This window comes from Molothrus aeneus, chromosome 3 (genome assembly GCF_037042795.1).
Source record: "Molothrus aeneus isolate 106 chromosome 3, BPBGC_Maene_1.0, whole genome shotgun sequence".
NCBI classification, from domain to species: domain Eukaryota; kingdom Metazoa; phylum Chordata; class Aves; order Passeriformes; family Icteridae; genus Molothrus; species Molothrus aeneus.
The window spans coordinates 6,577,940-6,599,978 of record NC_089648.1 but is presented as its reverse complement, the minus strand read 5'-3'; the positions used below and the strand labels follow the sequence as shown (position 1 = coordinate 6,599,978).

At 48.8% G+C, this 22,039-nt stretch overlaps 1 protein-coding gene across 1 annotated transcript in view; it reads left to right on the top strand.

Moving 5' to 3' along the window:
* The window catches only part of GALNT14 (polypeptide N-acetylgalactosaminyltransferase 14), a 99,020-nt gene that overhangs the window by 53,134 nt on the left and 23,847 nt on the right, over window positions 1-22,039 (top strand). The window contains exons 3-9 of the mRNA XM_066546184.1: window positions 1,758-1,856; window positions 10,522-10,589; window positions 13,083-13,148; window positions 15,000-15,121; window positions 19,458-19,545; window positions 20,180-20,264; window positions 21,637-21,740. Of these exons, the coding sequence (XP_066402281.1) occupies window positions 1,758-1,856; window positions 10,522-10,589; window positions 13,083-13,148; window positions 15,000-15,121; window positions 19,458-19,545; window positions 20,180-20,264; window positions 21,637-21,740 (632 nt within the window). The remainder of the gene's footprint in view (window positions 1-1,757; window positions 1,857-10,521; window positions 10,590-13,082; window positions 13,149-14,999; window positions 15,122-19,457; window positions 19,546-20,179; window positions 20,265-21,636; window positions 21,741-22,039) is intronic.

Sequence of the window (22,039 nt, the reverse complement as noted above, 5' to 3'; positions counted from 1 at the left end):
GCCCTGCTGGAAGTGGGTGGAAGGACACGCATCTGGGAGCCGTGTATAAATAGCACAGGCAGAGCAGCTGCCATCGCCTGTCCCTGCAGCTCCGCAGAGCAAACGGGAGCTGAGCCTGAGCCACGGCCAAGCTCAGCAGCATCAGCTTGGGATGGCTCGGCTGGAGCGGGACACTGGGTGGTGCAGGTGATGCTGCAGTGACCCAGAGGAGCAGCTCAGGGCACGACCCAGTGCTGTTTCATAATTCAGAAAGCCTCTGTTTCCAGCATCCCTGAGATGCAGCTTTGATGGATGAGGGTGTTGTCGCGCGGGGCAGTGTTGCTGAACTTTCTCCTGCATATGGAATAGCTGCGCGGCCTCGGCGTCCTTTGGGGATGGACCCAGAATTAGAATTGGCTCGAAGGTGAATTCCTGGTGTGGATGACTGTGCTGAAAGAACAGGGGAGTAATGAGAAACCTGCTTTTGGTCAAGTTCAAGCAGGATTTGGAAAGAGTTTTGAGTGAAACAATGAGAGAAAGCAGCAACCAATTTAGCGTGAGCTTGCAAATATTTTGTCCCACCCAAGATACCATTTTTGTCTTTATCTTTGGAATTGTTTCTCCCGTTGTGCACACTTGTTCACTTTGTAAATAATCAGAAATACAGTTTCAAAATTAAAATATGTAAAACCTCGTTTAAAATAGAGCATTTTGGCATTTGAGAGGTGCAACATGCTGTTCTGAATAGCATAAACCAGCAATATCTGGCTGCTCTTACGTGCTTTCTCCTCTCCATATCCAATTTAATTTTTCCATCTGTTTTTACTTCACCTTGCAAGTTCTGTGGTCCAGAATTTTTTGGGGAGGTGAGATGATGGTTTTTTGGAAGAGTGGTTGCTCAGTGCTCTTTCCTGATGCATTTGAGGGATGGTAGTGGTAGCACCTGGGCAGTGACACAGGAGCAGACAAGTGGCATGAGTATGGCAAGGGACAGGATGGCTGTGATGGAGAGCTACTGTTGTGTCAAGTTGAGACCATCTTAAGGGACTGATAGGGCCCTGGAAAGGGCAGCATGGATGTAAGGGGTATCTGGATTTTCTGAGCTGGGAATATATTGGTGTCGGTCTATAAAAGCCACAAATTTAATCAGCTAAAGGTCAAAGTAATTACAGAGTCTGTGACATTTCCTCCTGGGAAGGAGGCAGCAGGGACTGTGGCTGCAGCTGTGGGTTTTCACCTTCTGAAGGCTGGCTTGGAAAGTTTGAAATCCCAATCTTCCCTGTAGTCTGGTTATGTAATTAAGGCAGAATTAATAAGGAAACAATCAATTTAGAAACAGGGCTTGGCTTACCTTGCAGCTGGCTGGTGGGAATTGCTTCCTCAGGAGGCTGAGAGTGAGGTGGATGGGAGATGGAGCTGCAGGGATGCTCTTACCTCTGATGGTGACATGACCCAGGGGCATGAGAGAAGCCCTGGTGGGTAGCTGGGAAGCATTGGAGGAAAGGACTCCCAGCTGTGTGCCTCCCTTCTCACCCCTTCCCATTAATGACAGTTAAGTTCTTTGCTGCTTTAATCCTCAGTGGCTTACTTGGCAGTTCCTGGACTCCTCTAGAAATGATTCACACAGAAAAAGTCCGATTTTTTTTTTTTTTTTTTTTTTTTTTGTAATAATGTCTGGAGACCATTTACTGTTGGACTGTGCTGCCTGTCTTGATGAAGTGAGCTCTGGCTTTGAATTCCAGCACCTGAACAGCCTTTTCTGCCTTCTCCCTCCCCAGGTGTACGACTTTGCACTACAGCCAGGACCTCCCGCCCACCAGCGTGGTCATCACCTTCCACAACGAGGCCAGGTCCACCCTGCTGAGGACAATTCGGAGGTAAGAGCTCCTGGGAGCCTCTTAAAAGAGGGTCAGTGGGCCAGTGGTCATCACAAATAAAGGCAGAATCTGTTGGCACTCACCACAGCAACAGGAGCAGACCTGCCAGCTGTGGTCTCAAATGGAGACTGAGAGAAATTAGCCTGAAAGTTGCTCTCTGAGAAGTAGGTTTTGCAGTGGGATGCTCAGGAAAGTGAGGAGCTGTGCTCCCTTTGCAGGGCCTAGCATGGGAAGCTCTTGAGGGCTCATCAGCAGATTAGACAGAGTCTGGGCTAAGAGCTTTTCTATCCAGCTGGGTAGGAGTGCTCAGCTGTATTTTGGCCCAGCTCTCTAGGGACAGCTATCATTCTGTGGATATCTGCTCCTGTGCTGCTCTCTGAGCTTATCCAGTGCCAGAAAGGCTTGCTAATTGAGAAGCCCTAATGGCACACATGCAGACCAGATTTTCAGGGATGGTTTCTGTCCTCCTGCAGCGACACAGTGCAGCACTCTGGGCATGTAGCCATCCCTTCATTTGTCGGTTTGTTCTTGGCTGTGTTTTGCTGTCGTGGATAGACTGAAGGCTTCATTTTCACTGCAGGCTTTTGAAATCTGTGTTCAGTCCCAAGGTGTGCCTTGAATCTGCAGGTTCTCTTGTGGGAAGGTTGTGTCCAGGTCTGGGCTGGTGGGTTGCTCTTTAGCAAGCCTGGGTGTGCTGTGCTCTGTGCCAGTAGTGCACATCTCACGTGCACTTAGTGAAGGTCTGTACCCTGCTGCAAGTCTTGGCTTTTAAATTTAAGCCCTGGCATCCCCAGGGACCCCTTGCCATTGCTGGTGCTGGTCAGACTGAGGTTGCTGGTTAGGGTGAGGCTTCAGCTGTGCCCTGTTCTCTGTCATGTCTTTGCTGAGCTTTTCTCTCAGCATCCTTCTTCAGGTGAGCGTATCCAGGGCCACAAGTGAGTTTGACAGTCCTGAAATTGAATTCCTGCTCTGCTTTATGGTTTCATGCCCAATCCTGTCTCCCTGCTTCACACTCAGTAATCTGTCACTGCTTTCTCTCTCTGGCATGTGTGAATTTTGGGTGACACTGATGCTTGGTGCTGTGTACCACCTCCTCAATCCTGGACCTTCCCTTTTCATCTTTACAGTGCCTTACATAAGTTTGCCATTCTCCAGAACCAGTTGTATTTGTAGCAGAGGTGGCAAGTGCAGTCCTCTAGCTCCCAAAATATAGGGGGCTTATAACATGTGAAGTGCAGAGATGGATTTTAACCTCATTTCTCCCCATAACTCAGCACCTGACTGTCCTGCCAGGTGTGGTCATGAGTGGTGTTGTCACATGAGGAATGTTAGACCCATGGTACAGCTCTTAGGCCTGGATCCCCCATATCTGGCTTCATTAGAGAACTGTTCATTGTAGTGATGGCAAGGTTAGAAGTACAGGTACATTGAATTTTTACTTCTTCCTTGAGGTGATTGTCCTTTGAAGTTTCTTATTTCCAGCATAGACTTTCTTCCTTGTTCCTCTTTTTTCAATTTGCTTGACTTGATTAATTGGCTTTACTGCCTTCCTTACCTGGTCATGTGTGATTTTCACCACAGCTTTGCCCCTTTGCACTGCTCCTTCTTTCTTATGGGCCCTGGCAATTCCAGTGCTCATGTTTAATCTGTGGGGAGGTTTTCCCCAGCTCTGGGGACCCTTCTGAGCCCTTTCTTGTAGGTTCATCCCCCAACAGTTCCAGAGCCCCACAGAGCATCCCACTGAGCTGCACCCCAGAGGCAAGCCCAGGCAGTGGGGTGACAGCCTTGGCTCCCCATCTCCTCTGCTTGTCCCTGGGCCGGATCCTGAGCTCTCCTCGGCTGACCCTCTTTTTTCCTGGTCCCCATGGTTTGGAGGTGGCCTTTTGGCATCAGGGTTCACCGATTTCCTCAGGATGTAGTGCCTAGAGGCTTGCTTTGATGCAGCCAAGCCTAGGGATGCCAATCCTTGGTGGCAAGCTGGTGATGTGGCTCCTGCTCTGTTCTCTCTAGATGTGGTTGTGTACATATTGCCACCTCCCTGCCTCTTTTTGGACCCCAGCTGAGGGCTCATCTGCCTCTTTAGCCTCTGTGGGTTAATTTGCTGTGCCTTCTGACTGCTTGGGGCTTTTTCCCTCTTGCTCGCCAAATACTCGGTTTAATTAGATCTTCCAGATGACTCCATCCCACAGTGGCTGTAACAACATGGATCATTTTCCTTGGCCATTCAAAACAAACTCTGTCCTCCTGACAGTGCTTTGTGCCTTTTGGGACAGTTTGTGGCCAACTGCTTTTAGCATCGTGGTGGGTAAATTTGTCACCTCTTCTACCCTATTCTCCCTAGTACATGTCTACAGTGGTATAACCCAGGTGACAGATGGACAGGCTGGGGAACGGAGAGGTGATTTTTCTGTAGCTGGTGGAAGATTCTGAGTTGCAGACCTGGTTTCCTGAATTCCAGTACGTTGGATTTTCCAGCCTCATTGCAGAATCAATGTTCTCATGTCAATTGCGATTCTCAATGTCAATCACCCTGTCAGGAGCAAGAGATAGGACAAAGGGACATTGCTTGGCTTGTCCAAAGCCATGGGTGATGGGGCACTGTCCCTACAAAAGGGGCACTCCCTATGTAAACACAGAGGAGAGCCAGAGGGAAGCGCTGCTGAAGGCAGCAGGGGAGGGAATGCCTCTTGCAGAAATGACCACGCACCCACTGAGCAGGGGGATTTTGCTATTCCTGCAGTTGTCCTGGGTGCTTGAGAGCCTCAGTGCTCCCCAAGTGCTGTGCTGCAGGCTCAGTGTGCTTCAGGCTCTTGGTAGGAAGCAGCAACACACGGCCTCCCTGGCACCCCTTACTCAGGTCACGTTGGGGGCGCTTGGGACAGTTCATTTATGGACATTTTGTGTTGTCAGAGTTATTGAGAGAAGCTGGTGGATTGTGTTGAATAATGAATTCATTTAAAAGTTTCATGATCTTTTCTCTGACCATTTGCCAGCTGGAAGTAAAGCAAGGGGGAAAAAAAAAGAAGAAAAAGTAAATTTATTGAAGGCCCACATCTCTGGAAATGGTGAGGTCAGCATTTATAAATGTATGTGCAACGGTGCTTGTGAATGTGTGCAGCTGTCCAGGGAGTAGGGGATGGGTGTCATGAGAAGGGGAAATGGAAAATAGGAGAAGAGGACAGAAAGGAGGAGATGGTCAATAGCAAAATAGCTCTGGAGAGTTTTTTTAAGGTTTTTTTTTTACTGTGCAGATGGTGAAGAAAGTCTCATTGGGTTGTTTCAACCACTGACTTTTTAACAAGTTCCTTTTCCCTCTGTGGTTCAGTTTTGTGTCTTTCAGTCCCTAAAAATGGTGTGAATCTCCAACAGTGCATGAGATGGGACCATGTGAGTAAATCCAAGGTGGGAAGGCAGGAGCAAGAGTGAAAATAAGCACTACAGAGGCATTTAAAATAAAAAGTAAAACCCCACCAAAACAACTATTTCTTCTTTCCTGTCTTTCCATCCTATGCTAGCCTGGATTTAGCAAGGGAATCCTAATCCTGTCATGTGGATGACCTGCTGGGCAGATGGTGAAACAGTCCCGTTTACTCTGCTGAGTGGTTTTTATTTATTTATTCTTCAAACTTGCAGCTGGGGAGCTCAGGGCAGGAATAAGAAAACTTAAATTATTTACCTCTTGCTGACAAACCAAAACACATCCTTTGGCAGGAGTCCTGATGCAAGCGCTGTGAATATCACATCAAATATTTAGATCATTAATTAGCAGAGTGAATATCATGCCTTTCATTTTCCAGTGCTCATAGGTGAAAAAAGTGGTGTCCTGGGCAGCCAACACCTCTCACCTACGCCTTGTGCCACTGCCTTGTCTGCATCCAGACACATCTGAGACAGGGAGGTGACAAAGCCTCCTTGCTTAGGCACCATATGGAGTCTGTGCCATAACTGAAATGAGCCTGATTAAAGAAGCAAAAACAAGCCAGGTGTTGCACAGAAACTGTATAATTAGCACTTTGTGCTGACTATTTTTTCATTTCTTCTTTTCTTTTCTGCTTTTTGCTTAAACCCTGGACTTTTTTTTTCTCTCTTAATTTGCTAATCATCTCTCGCGGTGACTGAGTACACAGCCCTCCGTGCGCTCTTACCTTTTGATGTTAACATAAGAGAACTCTTGAATTTCAAAGAGCTTGGTGGGTATTTGAAAGAATAAAATGCAAAAGCTGCAGTGTAATCAAAGCTCATTATGGTTATTCTTGGTGTGATGTCTTTCTTCCTACATAATTAGCCATTTGGGGTTGTTGAAGCAGTTCATTTTGGTGGGTATTTTCTCTCCATACTCTGCCTGATTTTGATAATTGTGACCCTTGGCCCTTTTCATACTTCATTATCCTCCCAAAGGTGTTTTTTTTCTTTTCCAACAAGTCCTAATATGTTGCCATGGAGAGAATTAGCAGGTTCATGAGTTCTCAAGGATGGGTGTCCACAGTCACCTCCCTATAGCAAGTGGGTGATGACCAAAACCACCCTGACTTGGTCAGAAGGTCAGAATTCCTTCCTGCAAACATTTTCCACATCTTACGTGGCCTGGGTGATTTTTGCACTGGTATTTATTTGGAGATGAAATTTCTGAGTCCAGTGCTTACCTCTGGGTAGGTGGAAAAGGATCCCAACAAATTCTTGAGGATGATGGAAGAGGGACTTTACAATGAAAATTTAAGGTGAAATTCTCCATGTCTGTGTCTGCATAAGGTAAATAAATCAGAGCAAAGAAAGTTTCAGCATTGTCAAAAGATAATTCAGCTGCAAACCTGTTCTTATTAGGGTGAGTAAACACTTTCTGGACTAGAGGCATGAGCTTTCATTTTGATGGTAACAGGTCTTTTGGCAATTTAAGGGAGAAAATGTTGTGATCTTTGGCACAGCAGAACTTAAAAACTGTTTTGATTTGTTCAAATATATCCATCACTGCAGTATATATCTACCTATGTTTGATTTCAGGGAAAGAAAATCTATAATAACAGAGGGACTTCAAAGCACTGTAATATTGTCTTCTGATTTTTCCCATATAAAAGGGAAAAAAAAGCCATGCCCAGACATAAAGAAAGGAAAGTATTAAAAAAAAAAATATCAAAGCTGAGCAGAGGCACAAATAATAGAAAAGCCGGCTTTGAATTTTTAAAAGTGCTTTTATGGTCTAGCTGAAAAAAAAAAAAAAAAACCAAACCAAAAACTGTAATGTTGAAAACGTGGAGGATTTGATGCCTCTTTTTCCCATCCTCCCTGAAGAGCGCTGCAGGAGGGGTGCTTATATTGTGTGTTCACAGCATCATGTGGTATTATGTGGTTAATAGAGCACCAGGCAGAAAATGCACTGGAGACACAAATTTGGCTCTGCTGGGCATCTCTCTGTGCATGCATCAAGTGGCCCCTGGCTTAGCAGCAGTTCTGGGGCTTGCTGGGGTCAGTGCTCTGACTTGCAGGGCAATAATGAGCTGGAAGTGTGCTGAAACCAGTGGACAGCAGGTCCCATAGAGCCTCTGGACTGCCCTCACCAGGGTGAGTTGTTCACTCGAATTTGGGAAAGGTGTTGTGTGGTGAGTGAGTCCCACAAGGGATTTGCTGGGAGAGGGGGTACAGGTGTGTGCCACCCACAGTGGTGTCTGTCACTAACCCCATGGAAGGGTGACAGTTCATGGAGATGTCCTTCCCTCATGGGTCAGCGTGCTGGCCTTTTCCCCCTTGCTCTGGTCAGCCCCACAGATGGCCACTGTCGGCACTTAGGGGTCATCTTCCCTGATTTGTGGGGTGGCAAGCCCAGGCACAGAGCTGGCAGCAAATCTGGGGACAGCGGGAACCTGCAGCTGAGCTGGGACTGGGCTGCACCTCTCCCCAGCCCAGGGCCTTGGAAGTGGTCCATTGGAATGGAGGTGGTCCATTGGAATGGAAGTGGTCCATTGGAATGGAAATGGTCCATTGGAATGGAAATGGTTTCTTTTCTTCCATAGATTTTCTCTGGCAGGAGATCCTTTAAGGCACTGAGTACTGCTTAGAGCCCAGGCCTGAGCCTACACAGCCCAATGCTTTGGTTGAGTTCTAATGGCTGGTACCAGCAAAAGCAGCAGAATCAGCCCCTTTGCAGCCCCCTTCCCACAGAGTTAAGCCCTGCACTGCATTTCTGGCAGCCAGATCTAGAGGGGAGAGCAGGCAGAGGCAGGCCTTGAATGTTCCAAGTTTCCTGCTGCCTTGTCCCCTTCCGCTCTAGGTGGGTTATTTATTTATTTTGCTGGCTTTTTTTACAAGCCTGCTTCTTTCCTGCAGGTTGCACAGAGTTAGGTTTCCAGGCAATCAACACTTGTTAAATATTCCACTGAGCATGATATTGCCCTCCTGTCTCTGTCTACCGATGCTCGGCTACAGTAATTTGCTGAACTCAGCTCTGGCGTACGGGGATTTCTAAAAAATAACAAGCCTATTAATAACAATAATTAAAAAACACTTGACAGGTGGAAACAGCACATCTAAATTGTTCTGTGTGCCCCAGTGGGAGGAGGGGCGCTGAGCCACTTTTTCCCAGTGCTCCATTCAGGCTGTGGATGTTGGAGAGGTGTTGTTTAACTCTGCTTGGCACAAGCCAAAGTGTCGGGGTGGCCACAGTAGCTCCAGGCTGTTGCTGAGGGGACAGTGGCTTTCTCTTCCTTCAAACCTTAGCATGCAAGGCATCTGAAGTGGGGGGAAAGAATGGCTTTTGACAAGATCCTGGGATTTTTGTCTTTCCAGAGAAAGTAATTCTTGGAAGTGGTTTTTGAGGTGCTCCACAAGGGAGGTGCTAGGCTTACCTACTCTGGTCTGAGAGGAAAACTCCTTTTTTCAGAGGATTTCTCCCCAGGGGAAAAAAAAAAAACAAAAACAAAAAACAAAACAAAAAAAAACCAAAAAAAAAAAACAAACCAAACAAAAAAAAAACACCCCAAACCTCAGCATGGAGTAAGTATTGATTATATATGGAAGAAATTATTTCCTGTGAGTTGCTCAGAGAAGTTGTACATGCCCATTTACTTGAAGTCTTCAAGACCAGGTGGGATGGGGCATTGAGCACCCTGGTCTAGTGGAAGTTGTCCCTTCCCTGTGGTACTGGGATTAGAACTGGATGATCTCCCTTCAACTCAAGCCATTTTCTGATTCTATGATTCTGTGTCATGCATCTGCCTTGGGATGTCCTGTATGCCTTCCAAAAAATAAAAACTGGTTCGACTGTTTCTCTCTGCAGGGTTGTGATTCCAGCACCTGGAGGGGAGGGAGTACTCCAGTGCAGGCAGAAGGCACCTGGCAAAGGGGGAACCCCCTGTGTGGGGTGGGCTGCATTTTTTGCCAGCTTGTTGGGTGGCTCCCAAGTTCCCTAGGGCTTCCCATAAGTAGCTCTCCTTACTGTGGTCTGGGTCAGGGATGTGGTTTTTCCAGACTTTCAGGTGCTTTTCTTTTTTTTTTTTCTTTTTTTTTTTTTTTTTTTGTGAGAGTTTTGGGAGCTTGAGAGAACCTGTTAATAAGGATCTGGCAGGGGATCAGGGGCTGCAGGATTGTTAGGTGGTTGGGTGACTGCCCTCCTGTGCCAGTGGGAGGTCTGAAGATCTGAAATTTGGGGGGATTTTAAATGCTTTGTGGAAAAGGAGCCATGCTCAGGTTGAAGGCAAAGAAGTTTAAATGCTGTGAAAGCCTGTACAATCTGACTGGCATTATCAAAGCCCAACTCAAGCACTTAGGAGGCTTTTGGGGTGCTCTGGGGCTTCTGCTTCAAGCAGACAGCCTTGACCCTTTGCTGGGGCAGGATTTTAAGCATGTGTAATAGCAACTGCAACTCCATGTCCTGCGTGTCAGGGTGACTGCTGCACTGCTGTTTATTTGAGATGAAATTGCTGGAGCCAGTGCAACCAATCCATGACCTCTGCACCATGAGAGAAAGGGAAAGAACCGATCTAGATTTTTTAATAATAACAATAACAATCTTTGGTGGCTTAATTAAGGGAAGATTTTAGCTTTGAGCCATGTTTCAGTGCCTGTCTACACGGAGGGAGCTGTGAACCACATCCTCCAGCCTCTCTTTCATTACCTGGGTGGGCTCCAGCCCCGCTCTTATCCTCTCAGCAGCCTCTGCAACACAATCAGCCCATGGATAAAAACAGGAGTTGTCCTGCCACAGCTGTGAGCTGTGTAAAGATGGGTTTGAGCTGGGTAATTTTCTCTGTGTTGGCCCTGCTGTGGCTGGACACCATATCATTAGCCCCAGAGGAGGTGGAGAGGTGATGGCAGCTTTGCTGTAAGTCCAGTTAGGAATCTTGGTGCAATTTGGGGAAAAAAAAAAAAAATCCAGGTTTTTCTGGCTTTATGTGGGGCTCTGCTTTTGCTCAAAAAGGTGAGAAGGGTGAATCTCACTATTTCCTAGGAATACAGAGCACTTAGCTCCTAGATCAGGCTACCAGGAGTTGATATCCAGGCACTGTAGATTACTGGGGGGTAGTTTCTGGGTTCTTATCTAGTATATCCTTTCTGGAAGTCCAAGCCTGGTCTTCTGTGCTTTGGCAGGGGCTCAGTTCCTTGGCTTTTCCACTCCATTTGCTGGGTTGTTAAGTTGGTCAAGCACTGTCATGGATTTTCTCTCTTCATCCCTCAGCGTGCTGAACCGCACCCCAGTGCATCTCGTCCATGAAATCATACTCGTGGATGACTTCAGTGATGACCGTAAGTGACCCTTTCCCTGTTAAAAGCAAAGGGCCCAAAAGCCTGGGAGAGACTGGGATTACCACTGAGACAGGGGAGAGTTAGTTTGCTGGAGTGGAAGGAAATTTAAAGCTCTGTAGCTGTGAAGAGCAAACCCCGCTGTGCTGGGTTTGCATCGCCACGTGTAGAATTCAAATTCCAGATGATCCAACCTCTTCTCGCGAAAATAATGCAAGAAAAGCTCTTGGCAAATCATTTTTATGCCCAGCAGATATGAATCTGCTGGGCATAAAATCCTTATGAATCCAATCCTTACAGGGCTGTATCCCACCACAGCCATGGCTTTCAGCTGCAGCCAGGAGCAGTTCTGGGTTGGCACCGCTGGAATTCCACAGGACAATGACAGTCTGACCCTCTTGACCCTATGTGTACATTCTGCATACATTTATGTAGGTTGTCAGCAATTCTTGATTTTTTTTTTTTTTTTCGCTCCTGGAAAGAGGACTCCCTGCATGGGTTTTCCCCTTTCTGAGGTGCACCATAAATAGCATTGTGCACCACACAAACAGCCCACATCCTCCTGCTGTCCCCTCCCAGTTAATAGTGTGACTCAAGGGAAATCAATAGCTCTGGTCTCCAGTAGAAGAGAGCTGAAGCCCCAGGGGCTCCCAGGGAACCACCCCTGCTAAAGACCTTGCCTAGTTCAATGGGAGAGTTGAAGATCTAAGTGCTCAAAAACACTGTCTCAGGCATAAAAAGGATGATAAGCTGGCCGAGTGGTCTGTGGCACTTATGTTTCAAGGAGCTGCAAAATAAAGCTGTTTACTTGGAAACGTGAAAACAAAGCCAGATAGGTTTCTTTTAAGAAACGGATCCAGGCTTTGCTCTTGGATGTTATAAATAGGCACTGCCTTGGAGAGCATTAGGGACAGATTTCACACAAGACCCACTTCTTGGCACTGGCACCTCCCTGGGAAGTTGCTGAAGCTAGGGGAAGGAGCTGCTGTGACTATGGTGAGCCCTGGAGCAGCTCCAGCACACGGGGCAGGCAGGCTGGGCAAGTCTGGGATCTGGCAGAATGGCTGTGATGGGGAAGAGGAACAGGTGCAGGGAACTGAGCTGCCCTGCAGAACAGCAGAGCAGGATTTTTGGAGGGTGGAGGAAGTAAATGGCAGGTATTTGGCTAAATTAGGCAAAGCATTTGCCTTCCTGGAAGGAGGCAGGTTTGTTGGAGCACAGCTCCCCTGTCCCAGCAAGGGAGCCAAGGGAGAAGGAGCAGGGCTGGGTTTTAACTCATCCCAGGGCACCAGAGGGGAGCCTGTTTCCTGTGTGACTTAGGGCAGCCCCTCAGCTACTCGGCACTTCTCAGCTATCTGACATCTTTGGTGTGATAGTCTGAGCCTGCTGGCATCTGCTCTGCATGCATTTACATAAAATACATGCATTTGCATAATGCACTACACACACATGGTCAGTTTTTTCCCTGCAGCCCACCCCAAGCAATTAGTGCTTTTATCTCGTGCCCAGTTGTGTCTCATTTCTCACCTCCCTCTGCCTGCTGACCTGTTATTCACTGGGATGCAGTTCTTCAGCACGTGAGTTCCCACTATCCCCAGCAGATTTTCACTGTGAGTCCACAGCCAAGCCCTGTCACTTCTGCTCCCCTGTTCCAGCTCTGTCCCTGAATTGTTAGGGGTGTGGGTACAGTGATCTCTTGCTGACAGAGATTTCTGGAGGGGGTGAAAGTGCTCAGGGTGGGTTCAGGGGTTGGGGCAGAGGGGATGGGGCACTCACCTCTGTGTTTATAGTGCTGAGGAAGGAGAGTCAGAGGAGTGAGAGCCATGAACAGGTTGTGGAGGTCATAGTGTGGGTGTGTAGAGGTGGAGGGGGCTGTGATGGTTACACCTGACATCCTCCATTTTGCTGGGAGAAATCCGGGTGAGGATGGATCCCGGGGCTGCGTGTAAGGTTGCAGGACCTCCCTAGCTCAGTTGCAAGTGGCTGTCAGGCCTTTCTGCCCCATGGAGCTCTTGTCCAGGGCGTGAGGAGCCCCCAGCTGCTCCACAGGGCTCTCTCTGAGCATCCCTTTCTCCATGCTGAAGGCTCCAGGCCACCACAGGAAGCTCCTGCCCCGCCAGGCAGACACGCATCAACAGCTTGCGCGTTGCTTTGCAGCTACCAAAAATAGTCATTTGCATTAATGTGCAAAAATTTAGATTCTGACCTGAACCACAACTTTTCTATGCTGATTTTAGAGCATAATTCAGCTGCTCTCAGTGTAAATCTGCTGAATTTACACTAGTTCTATGAAAACTGCTGCTCTGCCAGGCCAAATTTATGCTTCACGAGCTGAGGGGCAGGGCTGTTGTGACCCAGCAGCGCCATTGCCCTAACAAACCATCAACCAGAACAGGACAGGGTCCTCTCCCCACTCCCAGTCTCTCCTGGGAGTCCCCATTTCTGCTGCCAGAGGCACTGTGGGGGTGACTTTGTCCTCCCTTTGTGTGTCCCCAGCTGATGACTGCCGCTTGCTGGGCCAGCTGCCCAAGGTGAAGTGCCTGCGGAACGGCCGGCGGGAAGGTAAGAGCTGCCTGCCCTCAGCCCACGTGGGAAACACAGATTTTGGGAGGTGGGACACTCATGGGGCCATGGGGAACCCCCTCCATGCAGTGGTCAGCAAGGAGGTCAGTGGCTCCTGGGAATAAGGGGGAGCCTGAGTAAAGAAAATGTGATAAAGAGCTGGGATTTGAAATGGATCTCCCCTCTCTTGCTGAAAAAGATGGGGCTATTAAGAATTTCCAGTGAGGCTCAGCTGTAGCTTATTAGCCAGAAAATTAGAACAGGCAAAACAAAGCCCCGGGTCTTATTTGTAAAGATGTTAGCTCTAATGAAAAAGAGAAGATCTGCTCCTGCTGCTTCTGTGGGATTTTTTTTTTTTTGGTAATAATTAATTATATTTGAGAGATTAAGAAGGGCTGTATGGAGGATGAATGCATGTCCTACTGGACTGCTGCTGGCAACCTTTGGAGACATCTCCCCATTCCCCATAGCCTGAGTGTGTGTTTCAAATCCTGGTTTGCAGTATTAGGATAACTAAAAACAAAGAAGTTTTCTGATGCTGCAAGTCCAAGGTGTGCATCCAGGTCAGTGTTGGGTTGAGGAGACTGAGGAGTGGAAAAGGTTCTTTTCTCTGAGGATTCTTTCTGCAGAGGGTTTCAGCTCTGCAGGCCTGGTGACAGGGTGGCATCAGGTCCCATGGGTGTAAGAGACATTCTTGCTTTGGCAGGAGATTAAGGGAGATCTCCATAAACCTGCACCTCCTCCTCACCTTTCTCCCCTGCCTTATGGGGGTACATGTGTGCTCATCTCCAGCACCTGAGGGACCGGCAGTTATTGGTGCTCTATAAATCAGTCACAGTGTGGGAACTCAACCTTACCTTGCTGAGTACATCACTTAAACTGTGTCCCCCAGGGGCTGCCAGGGTTTGGGAAGGGCAGGGGTGGGTGAAGGAGAGCGTACCTACATGCAGGATCTTAGGAGTCACAGAGAGAGATACAGGGAGATACAAGTCTGCATTGCAGGAGGAGACCTTGGCAAATTCCTGATGCTCCAGGCTTTGTTCACATGTTCCCTCTCCGGCTCAGAGGCTGTTGCTTAAGCCCTTTCCCCTAGGGGAATTTTAGTTTGAAAATCAGTGACCTCCTGCATGAACCTGATGTATGGCTGTTCCCTGAAATCCTGTCTCTTTTTATCTGCCCATATGTCCCCTTGTATTGCCACTGTTTCTCCTTCATAAAGAAGTTCTGCTCCCCTTGAGTCACCTGTTTCCCCTCTTGTTTGATGTGTGCAGCAATCCATTCCCATCTTCAAATGATTCCAAATTCACCATGATGACCCTGATAAGTCAGGCACTTTGAAAAGCCAACCCTCTTTCCTTGATGGAAGATGTCTTCCCATTGAGCTGCAGATCAGCAGTGCCTTCAGGGTGGGAGAGAGATCTGGGGATCACTGGGAAACAGAAGGGGTTGCAGCAGGAAAAATTAGTAGTCTGGGAAAAGCTTAATTCTGAGGTGTTCCCACCCTCTGTCCCATTCCCCACTGCCTCACATCTGTGTTAGATTTGTTGCCTGCAGAGGGACATGAAAGCATTTTGAGTCATGTTTTGTCCCAGAAGGTGACAGCAGAATTAATTGTGCAAAGTACATATTGGCATAAATGCTATAAATCAGTAACCTTGGTGGAGCCATTTATTTCTTTGAGGATCTCAAGAAATGCTTGGCATACCTTGCAGCACCAGAAAGAAGACAATGAACCTGGCCCATGCTTTATCTGGGTGGGATTTAGGCAGGTTAAAACCCAGGAGAAGCACGAGTGGGGGAGATGTTACCCAGCCGCGTGGGGAGCAGCTGACGCGGTGTGTCCCTGAACAGGTCTGATCCGATCCCGAATCCGAGGGGCAGACGTGGCCAAAGCAGGTGTCCTGACCTTCCTGGACAGCCACTGCGAGGTGAATAAGGACTGGCTGCTCCCTCTGCTGCAGAGGATCAAGGAGGTGAGTGCTCCTGAGACACCAGAGTCACCCTCGGGGGATGCATCCCCTTGTCCCCCTCCTCTTCCTCCTCCCAGTGGGTGGGACCATCCAACCATAACCAGCTGCATGCAAGCATCCAAGTAAGGGGTACAGAGAGGCCTTTTGGGGTACAAAGTGGCCTTTTTGGGGTACAAAGTGGCCTTTTCTGGTCTTCCTCCACCCAGCAGGCAGGTGGGGTGTCAGTGTGACTGGGGGGGCACGTGGGTGGGTGGGATGAGGTGTCTCCTGGGGCAGTGGGACTCTTAACGGGCAAGCACAGGTTGAGTGGTGATAGGGGAATACGTGGGCAGTGCTCCAGCAGAGATTTTAATTAGGCTCATGTAAAGTGCTCAGTGATGATGATTTAAGGGAGTGACGGCTCCTTGAATAGGGGCCGAATTTAATTTCATGCAAATTAAGCGCTAATAAATTGATTTAATAGGATTTAAATTCTGCTGATTTCGGAGCAGACAATGACATTCCCCTTTCTCTGGCAGCGACTGTCCTGCCAGACGTGCACACAGAGGCTGCTGGCGCCTTGTCACTCGAGTCAGGGGAGCTCTGTGCCCATGACCTGCTGGCAGCAGGGTGCAGGGATTGATGCACCAGCATCCAGGGTGTGGATGCCCCATCCTTTCCCTTCACCCTTGCTGCACCTCTGCTACACCTCTGGCTCCTGATGGCCGCTGCTAATTACTCAGCAATTTTATAACTCCTGAGTTGCATTGACATAAGGGCAGCTGAGGTGGTGGGTCATGGAAAAACCTGCCTGCCTGGTGTTCACAGTGCCCCTCACCTAAGGCATCCTGCTTTTCACACCTGCAGATGTGACAGCTGTGACGGCTGGGCTGGGCATCCCCTCTGTGTGTCAGCAATGGGACCAGGGGCAGGGGGGCACAGCACCAGGTCAGCTCCCTCCACACGGGTGAGGGCAGTCGCTGCTGCTGGCACTTGTAGCACAACCAGCACTGGAGAGGTCCCAGCCTCAGTTTGCAGGCTGGGCCACAGAGCTGCTGATAGATGGAAATGTGATGGAAATGGGCTGTTCATATCATTGATCGTGGCTCTGGTAGAGTTATGAGAGCACATGCTGTGATATCCCACTGGAGCCTCATGGCTCGCCTGTCCAGGCTGGGATTTACTACAAAGCTTTACAGCATCACTTGTTCCTCTGGGCTTTTTAAAGGCAGGCATTCCTTGCTTTGTGCCAAAGCCCTGCTTGTACTTCAGTAAGGAGTATCCAGAGCAATTGCCTCTTTCCCAGGCAGAGCTTTTGATGTGTTTTGTCAGGAGAAGGGCAGTGAAGGCAGCAGGAAGGGGGTTGGCAGATCTGCTTTCCCGCACAGCTCCAAGACAGTGCCCCATGTCCAGCATCCACAGGATGGGTGAATGTGAGTGCCATGTGCAGCATCACCAGAGGAGTTCCAGTGTCTTGTGGTCTGAATGCAGCATCAAACACACACATCACCTCTGTAAACTCTTCTGGATTGAATCCTTCCCCAGCTGGAAGTAAGGCAGTCTGTGAGCTTGCAGTGCTGCTCATGCTGCCCTGACCTTGCCCAGCATCTTGCAGCCTCAGGCAGCAGGGGAGATGTACTACAAAGAGTGTTGAGGAACCTGCAAAGCCAGAGAGGTCCTGCATGCCTGCTTTTTAACTGCTCACAGAAGCTGCAGGATAAGGGCAGAGTTCTCCATCTCCTTCCAGGCCCACCGTACCCATCCTTGCCAGCAGGGTTAAGGTATTGATCAGTGAAGTGTATGAAATGTTACTGCTGCCACCTTCAGGCTGTGCTCTAGAGATGGGCTCCCTGGCCAACTGCTCCATGAGGATCAGCTGCCTAGGAGGAGCATTTTCCTCACTCTGTTGCTCCCAGGAACAGCCTGTTTTGAGCTGATGTGCTTTAAGTTCCAAGCAAACGAGCGGCGAGTGCCTGAAGGCACACCCATCACTGTTGCCACCACAGCTCAGCCACCCCACTCTTGGCTTCTCTTATTTTCTCAGCCAGAGCAGCTATTCCTGCCCCTTTCCATGGTGAGAAGTGCCAGAGCCCATGTGTGCCACCATGAACCCATGTGGAGGTGCTCCTCGAGCTCCACCTCGAGCTTTCCCAGCAGCTGATGGTTTCCCCCCCACTGGTGGGTGTGGGCAGCACACAGCCAGCACATGGATTTGGAAACCAGCAGGAAGAGCAAGTGATGGAGACTGGGGGAAAGAGAGAGGGTCTGGAGGGTCTCAGCGCCCTGTGCCTGTCTCAGGGAGCAGCAGTGATGGCCAGTGCCTCACACCAGCATGCTGAGAGTGTGGGCCTGGGCTCTTATTTTTGCTTATGGAACAAATATCTCTAAAGTCATTAATGGTGCATTTCAACCGAGTAACTTTTCTAAAAATGTAGTTATCCATCCCAAGGTATTTTTACAGTATGACTCAACAAGCTCATCCCAAAACTGGGTTTGCAAATGGGATGAACCAATGAATGGTGACCCCCCACTCCCAGCTCAAATACCCCCACTCTGGTGCTTTCCAGGGAAAAAGGAGACATATGAAGGGCAGCCTGCCTAATCTTTGCCTAATCCTGCTATGGGGCCAGAGGAGCAACTGTGGCCCTTTTTGTTGTCCATTACAAGGTCAGGATGTAGAGGCTGAGAGCCACACACTGCCCTTCTCTAAGGCTGAAATATATCTGTTATCTTCAGGAGCATTTTCAGAGGTTTTTCCTGTTGGTTTAGATCCATACATCAGTGTGTTTGAGAACAGCATTGCAGAAATTAATGCTCAGGTTTGTGAGAGAGAATTGAAGGTTTGGCTGTTGTTAATATTAACGTGCCCTGGTATGGGTGGGTAGCAAAAAAAAAACCAGAAAGATGAAGCTGCCTATAATAAGATCTGGTGCTCAGCCCAAAATAAATCATAGCAACAGCACTGTGCTCTTGAGCATGCCGTGCTTTTCTTTTGAGGGTCAGAGAGACCTTCATGAAAGCTGAGCAAATATATATGTTCCCAGGACATGGCAGGGAAAGTGAGGCAGGGAGAGGACAGCACTGCTTGCTCAAGGTTAGCATCTTGCAGTAGTGCTCTCAGCCCTGATGTGAAGGGGATTTTCCTACAAGAAGTTGTGGCGTGCAGTGAGCAGAGTGGAATTGAAACTGGGGGTGGGTGTCAGCCAGCTAGAAGTGCTCCCCAGTAAGATGCTTGAGGGACAGGTTTTAAATGAGTGGATGCAATCCTTTCCCTGCACTGCTCAGCACACAAAGCAGAAGGTTTTGCATTGCTTAAAACCTTCCCCCTAATTAAAGCATGCTTGGCTGTGCTGAGCTGTGGCAGGCTGGGGGACACTGTGCAGCAGCCAGGATAGCTTTGGAGGGTTTGAAAGGCTCACGCTGCTTGGATGTGGCTTGTGTTTCCCTGTGCAGTACAGAGGTGCAGCAGACTTTGCCCTTTTCAGTGAGATGTTTGACTCACAAAAAGTGATAGTGAGACCCCTGGCTTGACCCTGTTATGGAAATACCAAGTATTTGTCATGCTCAATTGGAAAATCAGCTCTAGTCCAGCTCCCAGCTCATGGCCTTTGGTTGCTTCTTCCTACAGCTGCATTTGAATGCTTCTTTGTCAGGACTAATTTCTAAAACAAAGTCCTTCCCCAGTGAGAGAGCAAGCCCGAGTGTGCTCAGATGCTTTGCTTTGTATAGCTGTGAAAAACAATTTGATCTGGTGAGGGTAAAACCTTGAAGTTTGAGCTATAATTGGAGTTTGGGATTTTTGAAAAGAAAAAGGGAGATAAGAGACCAGTCAAAGCTGTCAGAGTCTCTTCCTCCTGTAGATATTTTTGTTCATAACTGTTTGTATAATCTCTTTGCCCATAACAAGATGTTAATTAAATCACCACCAACTATTTTGAATAAATCAGGTCTTTCTTTTTTAACCCTTTCACAACTTTGGCAAAACTAACTGTACTGCCACAGTTGGTGCATTTAAAAACATACCCATATTTAAGCTATTTGGCTGTGTTTATCCTCTGTCATTTCAATTGCCTGTTTGTCACTTGACTTCTGAAATCCAGTTAAAAGTATTTAAAGGGAGGTGAAAGGGGAATATTTTGGTGGATTTGTAAAAGGCAGAAGGAGCTTTGCATCCAGCCCAGCTGGCTGCCAAGTACAGGCACAGTCTGAGGAGGAGGAGGCAGTGAGGGACACTTGTCCCAGGCAAAACTGAATGACACCAATGTTTGCAGGCCCTTGGTGTCTCCAGGAGTTTGGAGCCCCTTGCCCAGTTTGAGTGGTGTCACCTGAAGTCACGGGTGCTTTCGCTTCTGCTCTGCAGGATCCCACCCGGGTGGTCAGTCCCGTTATTGACATCATCAACCTGGACACTTTTGCCTACGTGGCAGCTTCCTCAGACCTCAGGGGAGGTGAGTCCAAGCTTTGTGCACGTCCTGTGGGCATCCATTCCGTGGTGGGAATGTGCACTGGCCTTTGCACCACGCCTCTGTCTCCTGCTGCCTCACAGAAAAGCACATGAACGCTGCTCGGTGCTGCTGCTCCCAGGCTGCTCCACACACAGGGGGGCCTGCTGTGAGCAGTGTGCTTGCTACAGTGGGTGAGGTGGTCAAGCAGGAAAGAAGGGTCACGTCAAAGCCACCCTGGGCAGCCCTGGAAACGACAGGAGGAGATGGGAGATGTCCAGGCAGCAGCTGGAGGATGCAAGTGTAGTGCTGATTAGTATGCCTGTGCTATTTGGAGCACACAGTGTCCATCAGAGTGTGCACAGGGGGACTAGGTTTCAGCAGCAGCTTTAATTCTGACTTTTCCTGCCTTTGGAGCACTTGACTTTGAAATTGTAATGCAATGTGCTGTTTCTTGTTCATATGTAGTAGTGAAATATGTTAGGCATTGGACTTTACTCTCAAGAGCTGCATCTCTGTGGCTGAAGTAATTTGAAAGTGGGGAAAATGTTCCATCAAACAGAGCTTCTGCAGCCTGCATTGCCTCCTAATCCATATCAATTTCTAATTTCCCCATGGCACTTCTCTACTCTGGTTTTAGGTTTTGACTGGAGTCTGCATTTCAAATGGGAGCAGCTCTCCCCGGAGCAGAAGGCCAAACGACTTGATCCCACCGAGCCCATTAAGTAAGTCAGGAGGGGGAAGGAAGCACCCCAGGGGCAGGACAGGCTTCTCATGTGACCCTCACATGTGTCCCCATGCTCCACAGCAGTGTGGAATCTCTTCCAGGACAGCTCTGAACTTATAGTACCTCCAGCGAGCTCCTGGCTAGCCTGGGTTTTGCAGTACAGCTTCACCTTCCGACAGTGAAGCCTGAGAATGCCACAAAGATGGAAGGGGGGGGTGTGTTTATGGTTACTGGGGGTTTTGGTAGTGCTAAGGATTATGGTTAGGGGAAAAGCCCAGTGCTGTGGACAACTGCCTCTCTCAGTTCAGCTACCACCTAAAAATAAGGCAGTGTCCTCAAGATAAACTTGGTGTCTAGTCTAGCCTTCCCAGCACTGCTCTTCTGTACCTCACTGAAGACTCCTCAGAAATGGGGATGTGCAGGGCAGGGAGCAAAGCTGAGCAGGAGAGGAGGTGCCATCTGTCCTCATGCCATGGGATGGAGGGGTCCTTCATTCTGCTGGAAATCTCTGCTGGCAGCAGGCCTGCTGCTGGTGTCTGCAGCCCCAGCCAGGTGTGAGGTGTGAGGTGTGGAGGACCCCAGGTGCTGGAGAAGCTCAGGGACTCAGAAGGCTCCCAGGGGATAAGAGCACTGCTTCTCCTTAGGATCCTGCTGTTAACCGGAGCTCTCACTGGCTTCCCAAAGGCTGGCCTGGCATTCCTGATCACTCTACAGTGTAGGGGACTGTGGAGATTAGCCTGGGCACAGCAATCACCCCAGTTCCTCCCAAGCCTCTACTGAAGCATCCACACTGTCTCCAGCTGATGGGACTTGTCCCAGCAAGCAGCAAGTCTCCTCAAGCTCTCTTCTGGGTCTGCCCTCCCCTCCTCCATGGGCCTTCTCTGTGCAGTTTTCTTAGCTAACCCAAAGGAAAAAAAAAATAACCCTGGTTTGAAATAAAGATCACACAGCTAGTGATGGCTTTTAAAAAGCCCTTCTGAATTGGCTCTGCCTTCCTCTCCCCAGTGGAATGGTGCTCTTAATAGGCTGGCTCCAGGCAAAAAGCCCTTCTGAGTGAATAACCCCCGAGTGCTAAGTGCATTTTTGATGCTGAAGCCTACAATCAGGGCTGTCAACTTTGGGCTTGTAGGAGTTGTGCTGACGGGTGCATTAGCCAGTCATTAAGTGCCAGGCAATTTATGATTGGCAGCAGAACGCCGAGGTGGCTGAAAGAAAGGCTCAGATGCATTTTGGGGTGTTTTGTCCTTTTCTTGGTGAGAAGGTGATGTCCTGGTCATGGAAAGGGAGGCAAAGGGAAGGGCTTCTTCTGTGCATCCAGGTGCTGCAGCAGTGCTTGAGAGTGTGTCCTCTTCTCCTTGTGCACTCTTCAGGACACCCATCATTGCTGGGGGGCTGTTTGTGATCGACAAGGCCTGGTTCAACCACCTGGGGAAGTATGACAGTGCCATGGACATCTGGGGTGGAGAGAACTTTGGTGAGTTGTTCTTCATCCTCCTATGCCTTGCTGTATTGGCTTTCCTTTCTGAGACATGCCAGATGGATACAAGGTTTCATTTCAGGCTTCACTTTGAATGTTCTGGGTGGTTTTCCTCATTCACATTCATAGGTTGTGGTCTTAGGAGAGTGAGAGATCCAGCAGCCACGAATGATGGGAAGTGAGCAATTGTTGGCACTTGGGACTGCCTGCCTTCCATGCTGCTTTGATTTCCTGTAGGTAAATACCTTCAACCACACAGCTGGCAGCTTTGGTGATACCAACAGATGAGAGAACAC